This window comes from Hetaerina americana, unplaced genomic scaffold (genome assembly GCF_022747635.1).
Source record: "Hetaerina americana unplaced genomic scaffold, ioHetAmer1.1.p SCAF_48, whole genome shotgun sequence".
Lineage (NCBI taxonomy): Eukaryota > Metazoa > Arthropoda > Insecta > Odonata > Calopterygidae > Hetaerina > Hetaerina americana.
The window spans coordinates 3597824-3617078 of record NW_027287073.1 but is presented as its reverse complement, the minus strand read 5'-3'; the positions used below and the strand labels follow the sequence as shown (position 1 = coordinate 3617078).

Here is a 19255-nt window from a genome sequence, read left to right as displayed (position 1 = left end):
CTTGTCATCGAAGATAAATTTAATCCACTGTGCAAAATTATTCAGTTTTTAACCTGTTCGTTCCTTTTTTATCGAATAACCACGCCAGCGATAAAAAATTCTATTTATCTCTCCTCCGGGCCGAATTAATATGCGCAATTTACTTTAATGCCTATTGTATCCTTTGTCCATCCAATGCCCATCAACGAAAACCACTATGGTAAACAAATCCATACATAATATTAGCACTTCACACCCTTCGACAAAAAAGTACCAAATAACGCACAGAATACTCTGCAGTATCGATTTCATGTCCAAAAACACCCATTATCGTACATTAATATTTTAGACAAAATACCACCCACTTTTAACGAAATACTAAGTACGCTAATGAAATCCAGACCATATATTGCCCTGGAATACTAATGTGATATGAATACCTTGATCAAAAATTTCCCGGAATTTATTCAGAAAATTAAAAATACAAGTTTATTCATCTAAATCTATATTGTCCCCTTCAAAGTAATCCCCATCGACTGCAACACACTTATGCCAGCGCTTGATCCAATCCTCGAAACATTTTTTATATTCGGTTTTCGGTATGTCCATCAGTGCTTCCTGCGATTTTTCCATTACTTCCTCTCGGCTGCTAAAACGCGTTCCCCGTAATGGTTTTTTTAACTCGATTGAACAGAAAGAAGTCACAGGGAGCCAAATCAGGTGAATTCGGTGGCTGTTGGATGGTATTTGTTGCATTTTTCGTCAAAAAATTACGAATAATGATAGCACTGTGCGACGGTGCGTTATCATGGTGCAAAATCCACGAGTTTTCTGCCCACATTTCTGGTCTCTTTCGGCGAATTGCTTCACGCAAACGTCTCATAACGCCCAAATAATACTCTTTGTTTACTGTCTGGCCTTCTGGCAAAAATTCATGATGCACTACACCGTTGTAATCCATGAAAACCGTCAGCATTGCCTTCTTTTTTGACTGAAAACGACGTGGTTTTTTTGGTCTCGGCTCATTTGGTGAACGCCATTCACTTGCCTGATGTCTGGATTGCGTGTCGTACTCATAAACCCACGTCTCGTCTCCAGTAATGATCCTTTTGATGAATGTGGGATCGGATTCAGCCTCGCAAATCATGTCTTTTGCGACGTCAACACGGTCTCTTTTTTGCATGAAATTGAGGTCTTTTGGAACCAACTTTGCTGCTACACGACGGAAACCCAAATCATTAACCACAATGCCTTGGGCGGATCCATAGGCTATGTTCAAGTCCTCCGCTATTTCTCTGATGGTTAATTTGCGGTTATTGACCAACATTTCTTTTACTTTATCAATTTTTTCACCGACTTTCGATGTCGATGGTCTGCCACTGCGTTCATCATCTTCGATTGACTCACGACCACTTCTGAACCGCTCGTGCCACTGGTAAACGACCGTTTTTTTTTAGAGAATCGTTGCCGAAACACTTTTCCAACATTTCCAACGTCCGTGCGCCACTAAATCCGTTTTTTACGCAAAATTTAATACAAGTTCGTTGTTGCAAATTTAAATCCATTTCTGCAATTGTAAAAAATCGCCAACACACACAGAGATAGATGTACTCTTGGCTACGTAACTTTTGCAAATGTCAAGTTATGACACTAAGATTTAAAGGGAATATCAACAACAGATGTACCAATTTAACAAAAAAAACAGAACTCAAATCGGAACGATGGGAGCGGCACACGGTGGTTATTCCGGGAACTTTTTGATCAAGGTAGTACCTGTTTTCAGATAAGCGCTAGAAGTGAGCTTTCGCACGTAATGGCCCTTTTGTGTGACGACCTAATGGTCTTATCAATCGTGTATTTATTAATTATTAGGAACCAGTTGATGTCCACGGCCTATTTTCATATAGTTCGAACTATGCGAATTACATTTTGGCTGATACAATGTAGGCCAGGTATATTTTTGTCAATTAATCGACACTTAAACATTTTAATTCGCTCAATTTCCTCAATATATTTTAGACCTTTGAGTGGCGCGCTTGCCATAAAACCTGAGTGCCACGAGTTCGATTCCCACCCGTTAGTGGGGTTCGGATTGCCGTATAGTGGAATTTGAAATTTGTAGGTGCGATATGATCTCTACCGTCCGAACAGATTGGGGACAAAAATATTTACCTGTTTTCTACTCGTGTGTAATTTCATCAGTCAGCGTTCGAGGATGTTTGATTTAGGTGTTCAAAACAGCTGTTTTTTCTCTGCCCCGGAAAGACATTTGTATTTCCCGGAGAGGGCGTGTCTCCGAGTTGGGCGGGACGAGAGAGGTTGTGAAGGATGAAAGGAGGGCGTTGTTGCGTTGGCACTGGGCATATGTATAAGAATATCAAGGTCGAAGCTCACCCGGAAACCTTAGTGAAAATTCACTTTCCAAATTGGCCATCGACGTAAGCGTCCAAGCGGGCTACTAATTAAATGACGCCTTGGGGTCGACTTTTTGGATGGACCGGAAATAAAATAGGAAGTGTGAAAGAGTGTGCTAGGCTGTTTTGGTTATTTTGTATGAGAATTGTCTCGCCAAAGAGAGAGTATGAGAGAACAGTGAATGGTTTGATAGACAAATGGGTATGCTAATATCGTCGTGGGCGATTGTGATCGAAAAGACTCTCTCAACACTTATGTCTAAGGAACAGAAGAGCATGCTACGTTATGGAGGGTGGTGTGAAAGGATGCAGTAAAATTGTGTAAGTTCCGTGAAATGTTTTGATTCTTGTTTCGATTTTAATCGGGTCGCATTTCTCTTCCAGCCATTTCTCTTTCAATGCTCTGACATCTAGTCCATGCCGCCCTCTTTTCTTTCTCATCATTGCCCACTTGCCATTTCCAAGCCTTTGTAGTTGATATTCTGTCATCGTTCTTTCGACGTGCGTACGTGGCCATTGCTTTTGAGCTCCTTTTCGTTCTTGCCATGTGCGTGTAAGATTGCACAATCTGCTGCGGTCTTTTTGACTTGTTTCTTCGTTTATAACATACTCCAGTTAATGAAGGATCTCAGGCTTTCCCGGCGAATAGTATTCAGGAATTTTTCTCGGGTTTCCAACCGGGTCAGGTTTCGGAGTATCGACGTTTCGATGGCTGACTCTGCCATCGTCTTCAGGGTTGAAGTGCAGAGCATGGAAATTGCCGGGTATTTATACATGTTGCGTGGGTCAGGTGTGGCCTGATTGGTCGGATGAGTTTCTTCGGCCCGCTCCGGTCAATCGGCCTTGTTCCCGTGTGTTTCGTGTGAGAAACACACGGGAACAAGGCCGATTGACCGGAGCGGGCCGAAGAAACTCATCCGACCAATCAGGCCACACCTGACCCACGCAACATGTATAAATACCCGGCAATTTCCATGCTCTGCACTTCAACCCTGAAGACGATGGCAGAGTCAGCCATCGAAACGTCGGTACTCCGAAACCTGACCCGGTTGGAAACCCGAGAAAAATTCCTGAATACTCTAGTTAAGTAAAATATCAATATCTTCTGAGATATGTACCGTCTGCCGACAGACGTATTTGTTCCATGTGATTGCTTATTATAGAGGTTGTAGAAGTGTCCTGGGATATTATGTAACGCCGTAATATATGTGATTTTTAATTACCCACTCTACTGGTCCTCCATGCGTCATTGCTGTTTCTATCATTGGTCGGTAGGTTTCTCTTTGTTTTCTGTATCAAATCTTTGTTTTTCAGGATTGACTGTAGTGCTTTAATCCTGTTTTTCACTCCGCATGCTTCTTTCACTACCATCTCCCTTTGTCTACTCTCGGCGTGTGAAAGAGATGCTAATTGAGCGCTCAGAAGGCGCATAAGGGAACTCTCCCGGCAAGTGTTACTCACCGCTCCCAGCCTCGTAACGTTTTAGGACATGGGTGTGTGGGTGTGGAAAAGAATGTGTGTAGATGTTTGCATTTTTTGTAGGAAGGAAACAAGTCAAGAAGTAAAGTACGTTACGAGGATCAATTGAATCCATAATGTATAGTATGTGTGCATATTCATTACCGACTATATTGTACTTCATTTCACAAACAGTCATGTGGAAAACATTTTTCCTGCCATTTTTATTTCTTTATATTTATTATTGATTTGATTAATTTAATTTTCTATCTCTTTTTAATTTTTTTTCCATTTCCCTCGGTGCCTTTTTTATATTCTCTTTTTCTTTATTTAATTCAATTTTGTCATATGATGGTGGTTTTTAATTTTATTTTAGACTTTTATATTTCTGTGCACGTTAAAATGAATCCCTATACCCTGTATTGATTGCTTCCCCAACGAAGGCTCAACTCTCTAGGGCTCGTTGCCATTGACGTATTCATCGCCTCAGTGGACAAATGACGCTCTTTTCCGCATCGCATTCTCTAGACCGGCGTTTGCCAACCGATGGGCCATGAACCACCAGGGGTCTGCCAGATGATTCTCCCGCGTGGAAATTTCAAGCAAGCAGCAATAATTATCAATTAGTTTTGTTGCAGTGTAAAGATTTTTAATGATATTGTTAAATATAATTACCATTTAGTATAAATGTAATTGAACTTCTACGATAATTTTTGGTGATGTTTGTGCTTAAAAAATAATTCATGTTAGTGATTCGCAGGATTCAAAATTGTTTACTGAGTTATCCGTAATGCCCGAATGATTGGCGACCACTGATCTAGACTAGGGAAAGATTGGTGCATCCCCCTCCCTCTTTCATATTACCGTCCCTGTGGGGGGAGTCTGGGCTTGCTCCATTGCTTCTCCGCACGCTTAGTCGACCTCAGGTGGTCTCTGCAGCGACGCCGACATAATGAGGCGAAGGCGGCGAGCGTTGAGTGCACACGTGAAGTGAAATATTCCGGAGGAGGAGAAAATCGTGAGCTGTGTCAATGGCTGTTGGCTCGTCGAGGTTTGCAGCCAAATATGCCCGCAAATCCTTCTGCCTGCATCCAGTACTTCTCTTATTTTTTTTGCATTCGAATTGTCCTTTTTTTGTGTCGCTCCTGTGGTTCCTTCGCGAGTGGCACTCGAATGATTATGCAATTTTCTCCGATGTTCTGCATTATTCTCGGTTTCAGTGGATATACTTTTCTTTATTTTCAAGGCCTAGTTTGTATGGGCGGCAGACACGCAAAGTGAAATAGCCCGGTATTAGTGGAGACTCTTGACGCCGCCCTTTCGATATTATTTGCGATTTATGTCGCTGTTGGTGAAATTCCTTCTGCGAGGAATAAATTATTATTTTGCGTTATCCATGAGCATCATGTGATGAGACCGTGCTTTATCTGACACATATATTTAGCATGATCTAATCTGAATTTTCAAGCTATCTGTCGGAGCTGCAAAGTAATCGATGATGTGATGATGGAGTGATATCCATATATTGGCGGATCAAAGGGGAGCATGGGAGCCAAGGGGGGATGCCATAAGAGGCCTTCCCCTTGGAGGATTCCCCTTGCGGATTATTTTGGTTTTAGTAAAATTCAAAATTTTTAATACTTTTATGTCCGATACTAATTTTGAACACCTTTTTTCTGCATTAGTAATGTTACCTACAGCAGAGTGCGTCGCAGTCGCAAAATTTGTGGGATATGTTTCAACTTAAGCATGATTTTTGACTCTCTATGCAATAAAATTAATTATTGTTATGTGGGAATATGTGCCCCCCCTCCAAGTGGCTTCCATTTTTTACTACTGCATCCATGCAACGCCGAAATGTAGTTTTGCGTATTGTTAATTTTCATTTATAAATAAATTTCTCCAAATATTTAAAAGTTAATCCATTCAGTGCCTGTAGTGAAATCGAATGGCGTTGTTCCACAGTTTTATATTTTTAGACTTCAGTGCCAAATAAAATAGGTTGGTTTCGCTACACCTTCGCCTAGTCATGTGCTCATGTGCAGGCTGAAATGTAGTGAATTCCGTTTTGCCGCCATAGGAAATCTACATCTACATAATACCACGCAAACCGCCGCGGGGATGTTAGGTCACCACCTTTAAAGTATAATAAAACCGAAATTTGGAATTACCTTAACCGGTAGGTTTTGGATGGACACACAACTACCTAATAAATCATTTGTTTCTCCTTTCAAAGCACAACTAACGTCCTACTCTACAACAAACCCGTCTTCATCTTTGTGTACTTCCGTCTCCCTTCATTCCGTCCAACATCCCTATCCTATTCGTACCAATATTCTCCCTATCCCAGGCCTACATTCTCTCCTCAATTACAGTTTTCTACATCCCACTCCCGATCAATACGCCCTCAATCCATATTTCCTGCCTTCTTGTTATTTCCCCCAACAATCCCCTCTCACCGTCCATGTATTGATAATTTTTATTCCATTAGAATTACATTACGTGCGACCCGATTTCATCCCAATTATCGGTAATATTCCTTAGTGTTTTCGATATTTTGATTCGATAAAGAAGTATTTCACATCAAATGAACATTCATATGCATACTTAACGAAAAATGCATAATTGGGGTTTTAAATACTCTAGTTAGGACCGCAGATGTAACTTTAGTGGTTCTCGCAAGGGGAACCATGCCACATTGCGCCCCAAAAGGCTCTGTGCACCTGGGGCTAAGAGCCGGCGCTAAGGGCGCCGCGGACGGAACGCCAGGGCGTGGTGCTGGTGGGTCGATCTGGGTCCTTATATAAAAAATGGAATGCAATTACCGCATAATGAATGGATGCAATTTTATTTACACTATTTAGGCCTTAATTGGTGTAAGGTCGATGAAGAAAAATCTGATAAAACATTTATGTGGGAATAAAACTTATATTTTCGATTCTGTTGGTCGTCCTTACGCTATTCGCTCTTCGATGCTAATATTTCTCTCTCTCTTCTTTTACAGATCGGTCGGTCATCAGAGTCTCCTATCGACTTTGTGGTGGTGGATACGGTGCCCGGCGGCGGGGACGAGAAGGCAGGCCGGGTGATGCAGAGCACCATCTCACGGTTCGCGTGCCGAATTCTGGCCGAGCGAAAGGACCCTCGCGTCGCCCGCATCTACGCGGCCGGGTTCGATTCCTCAAGGAACATATTCCTGGGGGTAAGCAAGCAAGCGTCTTCCTCATCCTCGAAGTACGTGAAGGGCAAGAGAAATAAGTTGGGGGGGGGGGGGAACACCAGCTAGAGCATCTTGAAGGAAAACTTAACCCTTTAATTAGAAGTGTTTTGGGCGAAGATGATCAAAGCAGTAAGAACTTTAGAAGAAGAAATGCGTTTTAGGAAGATAAATAATTTATTATTCCATGACACGGTGCTTAAGGAGCCAATGCATGAACCTAAAATCATTGCTTTACTACATGTTTTTCCTAACGGTAAAAGCTGCAAGAAACAAAAGTAATATAGCCATATGATCATCGATTGCATTCAGAGGAAATGTGGGCACAAAACACTTTGGAATACTCAATTCCGTGCTTACGTATGCGGCTACTTAATTCACCAAAAAAACAGGTCACCTTATGGCAAAATATACGTGTAATACGCTATTTAACACACGCACATTACATTGTCGGTGTTGTAAGCAGATAAAAACTTCATAGGTTCTGTTGTTTAATTGGAAATTTCTTGAATTTGATTTCGATGGATTTGTTGGATGAAATTTGTTTTGAGGGTGTTAGGAGGAGATGGTATATCGTTGACCTTGATGAGATATGACCACCCCTGACCGCGTCCCGGATTCTAAAAAATTTCCTTTTTTTCCAATTCTGGATATCGAGCTCGAGTTTTCATATATTGTTGTAGCACGCGGGATACTTTAAGAGCTAAAGGGTAAAGGACACAGGAGTCACTTGCTTCGACGTAACTCCGTTAGAAATCCTTTCATTTGATTGATCATAATTCTGCTTCTGTTCCTGAACAGAATGTTATCTAAAATAATGTCGTTTTTATTAATTAATTGCTATTTGCTACCAAGACGGTTGAAAATAGTCAAAATATGGATTATGGTTTACGCTAAAAATATCGCAAAAATATTTGTCAAGCAAAGCTGAAAATAGTCCAGGGCGATAAATTACATATGATCGCGAGAGACCAGTCTCTTCGCCGAATCTATGCCAATTCTTTACCGTAGGAGGAAATCCTCTATCTGAATGTGCCTACGTTAAAAACAACCCATTTCGAATGATTTATGTGAAATTGAAGTAAATTGTACTCGGAAACAGGAACACCATCAATTATTAGAATATAATTAACTTACCCAGTAAGGGATCCGTGTATTCGTGGTAAATGAATGAAATGGACTGAGAAATTGACATTTACTCTTCAAAGTTAATTATATTCGGTTACGGAAACTAGTTTTAAGAGATCGATATTTATTTAGCCTCGCGGGACAAAATCAAATCATATGCCCGCGCAGGGGATGTACAGTGCAGAGGAAAGAAACTGACCCGTATTCTATTTTGTGCTCTTAACGTTATTAATGACTATCAATAAAATACGTGAAGGAAAAGAAGTTTCTTGTTTAGTGAGAATTAATTCAGAATTGGATATTTTTCTTCGAAAAATCGTTTTACATCCGAATCAAACATTTTCCAGGGTGCGCGCTGGTTTACGGGTTAACCAATAGCCATTCTTCACGCAGTTCATTGAATGTGGACACGCAGATATTGACCAAGCGAAAGCAGCGCCCACGAAACCTGCCTGCGTTGACTCAGAACCACGCTCCTCAACCACTAATGATCTAAGCTCTAATTATGCTCACCGTTGAGCGGTATGTTTTTTTTCATGTGCTTGTGATGATATCACTAGTATAATAAAAAGGCCGTAAAACGATTGACACCGAGGGTTTAATAGGTGTAATCAAACTTTTATGTTTTATTAGTCGTGTTTACCAGCGAATTAAGTAATTTTAATACTTGGCCTCATTGATAATTTCATCTAATAAATTATGAAATCCAAAGCGATGATGTGTTGTGTCGTATTGTGTGGTAGGGTTTTGTGATGCCAATATTTATTCCGCGTATTAGAATGTTAATATATACCACAAACTGTTCTTATCCGGCGCGCGTTAGGCGTTCTCTTTTGTGGATGCTTATGCAGTCCTTAACAAAGTCTTGAGAACACAAATATTTGTGGCGGGCATATCTACTTGACTCGCTCGGCAAACATTTTATCTATGTTGACCCTAAAAATATCTTAAATCTACTCTTTCTCTTGACACAAGAAATTCTCGCGATAAGTAATTAGTAGGTACGTCACGAGATAGTGCGTCTTGTGTGCGTTTATTTATTATTTATTTATTTTTTTAAATTTTTAGCGCTCCCGGAGCATTATCTGGATTCGGAGGAGGAGATTAAAAATAGCCCATCCAAACAACCCTGCTATTTGCATTACTGCGGCGCGTTGTTCTGAAGCGCGGCCCTGGGTCCACGCGCGCATCGGGTGTAAATCCAGCCTTCCCCTCGTCTTTCTCACCCCCTCCCAAGGCCTGGGCCGCACTTCGCTCTCTTCGCCGACTGCTGCAGAGGCAGTCGCGGGACGTGTTTATTTCTCCTCACCCTCCCCTTCAGTGCGTAATGCCCGTCGTTACCCCGCGTTATGAGCACTTTATCAAAGAGGGAGGACACATTATTTACGTGTCTCGAGGCGTAAGCGGTGGTTAACCCTTTCACTTCCGTCCGCGACAGCCGTTATCTCCCGCTCTCCCGCCTTTAGGTATTCCTCGACTCCTTAAGGATAGAATCTTGAATGTATTTTTATTAGTTTTCTGAGATGTGCTGCTCCCTGGAACATTTGCAGAATAATTGGTTGACCAGACGTAAAAAATAGTTATTTTTATATCAGTTTAGACAGTAGACGAGAAAAATGATCTCTTGAAGAGGTGTACATTTTCTTAAGAGTTTCCTGCTCCTGTTTCTTTTGTAATGTCTTTTAAGGCTTATGTATTTAAAGTAATAGACATTGGAAAACGCCGAAACTTTGTTTTTGCTGCAATAACGATGGATAATGAAAAGCAACCGCGTTAAAAACCCTAGTATTTGAGCAGTTTCAGCATTTCTTCACAGTTATTGAAATGTGATGTGAATTTTTCTGACAAACCTGTAAAAGTAAGGGGATTTTGTGAATGATTCTCGCTGACTACCCTGATAGGTAAACTTTTGTCCTCTCTTTGGAACTTAGCGGGACACTCTTTTTGCAACCGAGCATCTCCTGCCATTATGCTCGAGTAAATTTTAATAGTATCATACATTTTAATATATCCTCTCATTTCCCAACATGTCCTTGTACTCTTGACGACTGGTAACCCCTTTCGACTGTCCGTATTCGTGTGTACGTGCTTGCTTAAGGTTTTGTGTTTACGATAGCTCAAACACCGTTAATCTATGACCACATATAATGTCAAAGCTGGTTTATTTGTTCCACAATACGTTTCCCACCGCGTTTCTGGGAATTGTGGAGTTTTTTTTGTGGGTGTTTCCAATTCCGAGAAATGGATTGTCGGTGAATGATGGCAAAGGAGATAGCGGGAACCGCAAGTACGGATGGAGGGGGGCTGCCAGATTGAATCGACGAGACGCCTCGAGGCTATTGCATCCTAGCAGGAGATGCCTAAGAATTAATGTAACCTACTTTTCATTGAGCGTTGAAACGTGGGGTGAAGAGAAGGCACATGGACATTCTGACCTTCATATTTTGCGAACGAACAGGGGAAAATATTCTATTGTTTCAGGCTTCACTTCGTGGAAGTAATTGATATCCATATATATATATATATATATATATATATATATGGATTATATATATATATTTTATATATATATATGGATTATATATATATTTTATATATATATATATATATATATATATATATATATATATATATATATATATATATATATATATAAAAACATTTCGACGGCGAGGCTGCCATCTTCAAATAATGAATTATTATATTATTCTTATTAAATAAATATATGTATACACTTTATTTTTTAGTGTGTAACATGAGTGTGTGTGTGTGTGTGTATATATAGATATATATATATATATATATATATATATATATATATATATATATATATGTATATATAGTTCATTTGGACGGTCACTAAAAGAACTATACAGATACTTTGGTTAAACTCACGGACATTTTAGGGCACGAAGCTTTAAAAGTAGAATGAAGCCTACTCTCTCTCTCTCCCTCTCTCTTTATATATATATAAAATATGCGTATATATATGTATATATATATATGTATATATAATATGCGTATTTATATAGGAAAAATTTTCCGTGCGAACGGAATTCGGATTGAGTGTTTATCCTCTGAAATTTCGTCTCGGATAACTTTCCCCTCCCTCAGGCACCCATAAGGACTCCTTTCAGCCATCCGAATCAGCCATTAAGTCACCGTCACGCTCCGATGCCATCGGCGATCCCGAATCGTGCGAAAATTCGAGGTTTCCAACCCTCGAGTTCCAGCCTCTTATAAGTACTTCGCATGCCTGCCGTTCGTTTCACCCTAGAAATCAAACAAGGGGGCGCGGCGGAAATTGGAGGAATGAAAAGGTCGAAGAGTCGTTTTTGGCGGTGGAAGCGACCGGGGCCCGCTGTCGTGACCCTCCCCCCACACCACCAACTCCCTGCGCCGTCTTCTGCCCCCGAAATTGCGACCTTTCGCGCTCACCCTCTGACCCCCTTTCCCTCCCTCATGCCTCCTCCGTCACGAGATTGTTGTGCCTAGTGGCCCCCAACAGGTGGTTCCTCCTCGGAGGTGGGTCGTATAATGGAGTTGTCCTAGATTTGCCGAATCACATACATTTCACTCATTTTCCTTTACTAAGGAGACGACGCTCTCGAGTGACGGGCGTGCGAGGGTGGAAATCCTTTCTCCCCCGCACTAATTTCAGTGACACATGCGTTCTCTGAAACGACTCCGACTTGCTCCTAATTCCTTCATTCGTGCTTCTTCTGCGTTGATTGATCGCTTTCATGCGGAATTTGTTGAACACGTGACTCCACCAATTTTCAAGTTGTCAATCATAGAGCTAGCCCTCTAAAAAACGATTTCCGCCTACGAAAAGGAAGAGAAGAAAAACGTTGTCAAAGAATACCTTTATTATGTTGAGGGATAAATTATTGTTAAATGTATGTACTCGTTTGCGTTAAGACGCGACGTGATATGACATCCTACAGTTGATATCACGGTACAGTGTCGCTGGCGTTACTAAGTAGCGCTTCTACGTGAAGGTGGATTTGCTTCACCATATTTGGCGAACATTAGTTTATTTATTCCATTTAGGGAAATTATGTATCTTATATTATAGTCTCACGGATATGAATAATAATTCAAGCGAAGGAGTGAAATGACTTTAGCCAATAAAAATATAGAAAGACGCATAAAAAGGACACTCACTCCGAAATATATATATATATATATATATATATATATATATATATATATATATATATATATATATATATATATATATATATATATATATATATATATGTATACATGTATGCTATACTTATATATTTATATATATTTATGGGATGTATGAATCATTAATCGGAAACAGTGATCAACCGGAAAGTCGGTTTGGTAGGTGATGGCAGAGTTCACCCAGTACTAAGCCCGTCGGCGTGTGAAATCCACACATCAGGGTAGGGGGGCCAGTTCCTTTACCTGTGCCGGTTATGGTTTCTCAGGGAGATCTGGTACCCGAAAAATCACTATACGTGTATGTTTATGTTTGAAATGTAAATTCGCATGCAGTGAGATAAATGAAAATATGAGTAGCTGTAAATATTCAAGAAAAAGACAAACTCTTGTGGAATTTCTGTATGAAATCTTACTCGGAGCCATTGATGAAATGCGAGCCATCGTGTGAAATACTCGTATATTTTCTGTTAATTTTTTATTAGGCGTCAATTCGGGGTTCATGGTAGAAGACATTATTTATTTGGTAGGGGTTAAAATGAATAGGATCTTCAGACTAATAATTATTATTATGTAATCTACCGGTTAAGGTAGGTTTTTGGGTGGACATAATTACTAATTAAATAATATGTGACCCCTAGCAAAACACAACATCCTACTCTACATCAGGTCCCTCTTCAGCTCCGAGTACTTTCTTCCTCCCTTCATCCCGTCCAACTTCCTATCCTGTTCCTTCCCTTTCCTCGTTTGCCTAAAATTCTCCCCTCAATTACAGTCTTCAACATCCCACTCCCGGTCAATACCCCCTTCATCCACTTTTCCAGCCTCCATAGGATTTCTCCCAACAAACCCCTCTCTTCGCCCACCATACCAAGTACTTCCTCGTTTTTTTTCTTCTCTGTCCATTTCACCTACTCCATTCTTCCCCACACCCACATTTCAAAAGCCTCTAGTCTACGTCTATCCTCCTGCTGCACATTATCACTACATTTTCGATTTAATTTAGACTAATAATATTAAACAAATTAAATCGAAGATGTAGTAATAATGTGGGACAAAAATACATAAGAATTTTCGAAAAGTTTAGTTTTATCTCTCTCTTCTTGGCCCAAAAGCCTCTTCCCTACGACTGTTTGGGTATTGTTGTGAAGAACCATTTTCCGAACTTTCGAATGGGTGTAACGGAAGCTCTTTATGTTATTCGGAAGTTGTCTGGTTTTGTTGCTTAAAGACGTTAACGAATTGTTCCCCTTCTCCGAACCACGAAATGACTTCCGTCATTAATATGCAGAGATAGCTATTAACAAATTCCTCCGTTTCATCCACATCATATATATATATATATATATATATATATATATATATAAAAACACAGATGTAGATTTTTAGAATATAGAGACACAAAGAAAGGACACTCACAATTTGTTATTTTACGTTTCGACAGCACGGCTGTCGTCTTCTGAAGACGACAGCCGTGCTGTCGAAACGTAAAATAACAAATTGTGAGTGTCCTTTCTTTGTGTCTCTATATTCTAAAAATCTACATCTGTGTTTTTATATATTTGTGTGTCGCCGATGAGCGTTCCATTTCGAAGATATTTTATATATATATATATATATATATATATATATATATATATATATATATATATATATATATATATATATATATATAGTACTGATTTTTAACTGTCCCTCCCACGAAAATCCTTCGACCAATAGATTCCCAAAAAGTTTCCTACTTTTTAATGGCAGTCCTTAAATACATCGAACTATTTCAGTTGTGTTTTCAGTTTCACCGTAATATATGTACTGTATATTCGTCGAGCGTATTTATTTATAGAATTTAACTCCGATAAGTGCACAATATTCATTGTACCAACTGACTCTACTTAACAGTTTACACGAGTGAAGTTTCTCGTGCATGATGCTGGTTTACACAGTGGACGGGGTACTGACCCTGGGAATATTTTTGAATCATTCTCTGAGTTTCGCCTGTGTTCTCGGAGCTTCCGCCCCCGTTCGGGATGAAGGCGCCGAGGCAGTTATTTTGCCGTGTCGTCGAGTTGGTATTTTTTGCGCCAGAATTAATTTGCCGTTGGCCAATCACAGAGTAAGTGCTCGCCATGTTTGATTCAGTGAAGAGGATCACTTGAGTCCTCGATGCTCTTTTTGGAAAGACTGGTGATAATTGCGCCAAGTCATCGAGTTGTAGGTGGATAACTGGTCACAGCGGACTTCTTTTGCTTGCGTGTGAACAGGAGTCAGCTCTTGAGGGTTTTTGTTTTCATGTTTTGGAAAATGATACTTTAATGTGTAATTGCAAAACGTATTTTTTTGACACACGCAAAAGCGATTTTTGGGATTAGTAAAAATTATTGAAATAGTCTCGGATGCTTTACCGCCGTAAATTATCATGTGTCGAGCATAATGGGGGGTTTGATGAACGAATGGGACGAATCATATATTTAAACGAATCTGTCTGATACGCATTATAATGATGACCTCCATGGTCCCGGCATTGACAGCCACCCCTTGCCGAGCCAATGATGTTGCCCTAACGCAAGGATGCAGTGTTCTGGCTTCCTCTTAGATATTTGGTGATGCTAGGAGGCTTATCAGAATCCACAAGGAAAGATTTTTCCTGATATGGATTGTTTTTATCGTACGTCAGTTTCAGAAAAGATAAACTTAAGCATTTATCTCTTATCTTTTGATGTACACTCATTTTTTATGTTTATCTAATTTGTATGACTCGAAAAGTAATCAAGGGCTTACTAAAAATATTGATTTTTAATTTACTTTTCACTTTTAATCTTTTAAAATTTCGAAACAAGTAAATTCCTCTAGCATATATCATTAAAAGATAGAAACCTAACTGTATTCTACGGAAATGAAGAAGAAATGCCCAACATGGGAGGGAATGTTGGGGCAACGGGTAGGGGGTGGTGGGAGGAGAGATAATGGAGAGGGTGGGAGTTGAGACTGATGATTCCGACGCGACGCGCCGGGGCGATTTGATGATCCTGAGCCAATTTGGCCGCTTTTATTACAATCGCGAACCAGTTATCTTTGTAGTATGCTTACCTCCTTTTAAGTACTGCTCCTCTTTGTCCACTTTGCCTTGTTCACTCGGCTGGAATCTGCCTATCTTCCGCTAATGTATCGGCCCCCTAATGAATCCATTGTCTTACATCAGAGGGGTCAGCACATGCGAGGGTGATGTCTGCTGGCCTAATAATTTACGTGTTATTTGCTATTCATATTTTTTATTTTATTTTTATTTTAAAACATTATTCACAGACGGCAGTGGCGCCAATTAACAGTTAAAAATATAACAATAACATGAAAGAGGACAAAATGCAAGAGCAGCATGACGATAAACAACGAGAACCGAACATGAACAGGGGAAATATTTAATTTGTTGACAGGTGGGATGAAGCTTGGGTGGTTAAATTGTTGCATGATAAATAGAAAGGATCGACAGTGTGAGGGGGTGAATTTAGAAGACAGGCTAAATAAAGGTGAGCGCCTAGTGAGGGATATCCTAGGAATAGGAAGATGGAGTAGGGAGTGGGTGCGGGTGGATCGAGTTGGTATCCTGAAGTTGAAGAGAGAGACCAGTTCAGGGCAGTCAATATTCGAGTTCAGGGTGTTGTGGAGGAGTTTTAAATCAGCTTTAAGTCTGCGGTTTTGGGGGCTAGATATGGATTAAGAAGACAGAGCAGCATTTAGGGACGTATTGCGGAAATGTGGGACTCAGGTGTTTGACTATTTTGGCAAAGAAAGTGTTTGACCATTTTGTGGGTACCTACGGAGAAAAAAATGGGAAAATAATGGGGAAATAGAGATGAGGATGTCATTTTATAGATAATAAATGGAGTTACTAGCTAGATTCCTGTGTTGATGGTAATCAGATAAAATAATCTAATACTCGTATGTATCTAAGAGAAAAGCACTGCCAAGAGTGCACACCCGAAGGAGGTACAGTTTCTCTTTCTTGGTTTACCTGTCAAGTGGTTCCACAAGTAGAGACACAATGAAGTTTGGCTCCGAACTTTATTTCCCTATTGCTTAAGTACGTTTAACGAATCAGTATAATTTTAATCGTTACGTGAGGTATGGGTCATGATGTACGAGGACTGTTCAATGAAGGATCATCATACAGTTTTTATTCGTTGAATTCGCTGTGCAAGATTATTATGTTATATTATATGGTTAGGTTAATTTGTAATGTATATGTGATACAAGTGTAATTGATTTTGATTCCAATATTGCGTCAGAGGCAGCCGTTGAATAGCATAAAATTAATTCGTTCAGTTTAAATTACCCCGATAAAAACTTGATTATGATCATTCTTTGTTAATTGCCCCTCGTACACGTATAGAACGTGAAATCTCCTTCGCTGATTCATTTCCATATCCTCCAATCCGTTAAATCTCAACCATGTTCCCTGAGGGCCTAGGCACTCGCTAAGAAATCTTTTGGAAAAAATCAACGCCAATTGGGAGAGACTGCCACTCTGATCGGCGACTTAAGTCGAACTCCTCCGTATTAACGAGCAAATACTACGTGAATTGTTGGTGACGTAATCACGAGTTATACGGAATTCCGGGATACCTTGTAATTAGCTAGTCTTTGCAAAATATGCGAAATAGAGTTGTTATTTAGGGAAAGTCATTTATAAAATTTAACAATTTTTAAACGAATGAGCAAACGCGAACCAAAAGGACATGTTTCCAATCGCGGACAGAGAACACAGAATCTCATGCATTTTCTCCATCAGTCAGCAGTCAACTCGAACCAATAATGCCAATGTAATTTAGAATGACATACCACTTTCCACATCCAACGAATGTAAATCTCCTTTTATTTATTTTTGCGTCAAATGTGTAAATCCCTCAATGTAAAAACAATGCGTCACTTCACCAAGCACCGACATTTGAAATGTCTTCCCTAGTACAGCGCCCCTATACTCTATCCTCGTATTGTGTTTGACTGGATCGCGAGTTGCTGTAGTTCGGAGAGGGGAGTGATGAGTGGCGTTCATGACGTTCGTCCTCCCACGGGAGCACAAGGCCTGCCGCGACTCGCCCGGGGTCCTTTTTAGGTTTCCACTTGAGTCAGCTCAGCCCTCTGCCCCCCCCCCCTACTGCCCCTTCCCTCCTGTTACGAAATGCGTCGTTAGGATGAGTGGGACATAGGGGCCCAGAGTTGGGCTGGAGGTAGTGCCGTGGGAATGGACGATATGCATCTGTATAAGCCCACATCGATGCTTTTTATCCATTAATCATTTGATAATTGTCCTTTCGTTTGTAAACCATGATGTCGATAAGTTTGATTTGATGCATGATTTGTTGGGTTTAACATATAGTGTTGCATGTTAGGTTGTGTTTTGTTTAGAGAGACAAGGGAAATGTCGCTATACTTTTTGGTAGCTTGTGTCCGTCAAAATCTACCTTAACTGGTAGATTACCTATAATAATCATAATATAATTTGTTGAGGGACTTGATAGTGCAGTGAGTAGAGCATTGGGCTACTGACTGGAGGGCACAGGTTTGATTCTGGGTGACGCCTCTGGGCACCCTCAACTTCCTCGAAGTTGTGTGATTTTTTGGATACCAGATTTTTTTGGGAAACCACAGGCGGCAAAGTGGTAAGGCACTGGCTTCTACCCTAATGTGTGCCTTTCTGAATTCTATGGTCTCGGGCTCAACTTTGTGGAGGTTCATGTTCGTTTAAATGAATATACTTTGTAACTTCCACACAATTTTTATTCGTACTACCGGTTTCAACGCAACGGCGTCATCATCAGGTACCTCTATTGAGGTACCTGATGATGACGCCGTTGCGTTGAAACCGGTAGTACGAATAAAAATTGTGTGGAAGTTACAAAGTATATTCATTTAAACGCGTGCCTTTCTCACGACGTTGGCTTTAATACTAGGTGAGCTATACCCTCACGTATAAAATCAACCTCCGGGTTGATTATTATGGGATAATTTAATACGCAAGTCTCATATGTTTTTATGGTGAGTTTGCATGTGTCTGCGTGATAGATAATTTCTGTTCCGGCATTGAAATGTATCGGTTAAACGTTATTTGCCGTGTTGGATATGAAATATCTAGATTGCATTTCGAAATGATGTATAAAATGAGGATTTTCGTTCAACCATAACAAATGTTCGGTTGTAAATTTCTTAAAACATCAGCGGGATTTGTCTACAAATTAGCTGGAGTTGATCTAGAAGTAGACAATCATTTGAGGCTAAACTTGGGGCACCCAACTACGTAAAATATTCGGGCAAGCAAATGAAAAATTGGGATTTATTAGACGCATTGTTGGCAGGAGTGACTACTAAGCCAATGAACGTTGTTACCACACTCTTGTAAGGCCTTATTTAGTTCCTGTATATACATTTAGTGTGTGGAATCGGACTGAAAAAGGCCTCATTCAGGAAATTGAGAAGGTTCAATGCCGCGCATTGAACCTTCAACAATCAACTCACAAAAATCAACAATTTTTGTTAAAAACTGTTAAGATAAAACGAAAAGCGTCACAGAAATGCCTCTGGCGTTGGGTTGGGGATCATTAGAAAAAAAAGATGATTAAATGCTAGGTTAAACGTACGAAATAAAGTCCGAGCCGCATGTTTCTGCGCAGAGGTCTCGAAAATTATTCGCACTCCAACATACATTGGTCACTTGGATCATGGGATCGATCGGGACCACAATACGGGAGAGAAACCCGGCGTCGGAATTAGCCTTGCGAAAGGCGTCAAAGGGTCCGGACGGAATACTCCCCTTGAAGTATGCTCCAGACGGCACCAAAAGTAGGAATGGAGATGCTACCAAAGTCATTTT

General features: G+C 40.2%; 1 protein-coding gene across 4 annotated transcripts in view; it reads left to right on the top strand.

Annotated features, from left to right (window-relative positions):
• Positions 1-19255, top strand: part of Pli (E3 ubiquitin-protein ligase pellino) — a 339132-nt gene that overhangs the window by 259011 nt on the left and 60866 nt on the right. For all 4 annotated transcript variants that reach the window (XM_071591522.1, XM_071591520.1, XM_071591521.1 and 1 more), the window contains one exon: positions 6856-7053. In XM_071591522.1, the coding sequence (XP_071447623.1) occupies positions 6856-7053 (198 nt within the window). The remainder of the gene's footprint in view (positions 1-6855; positions 7054-19255) is intronic.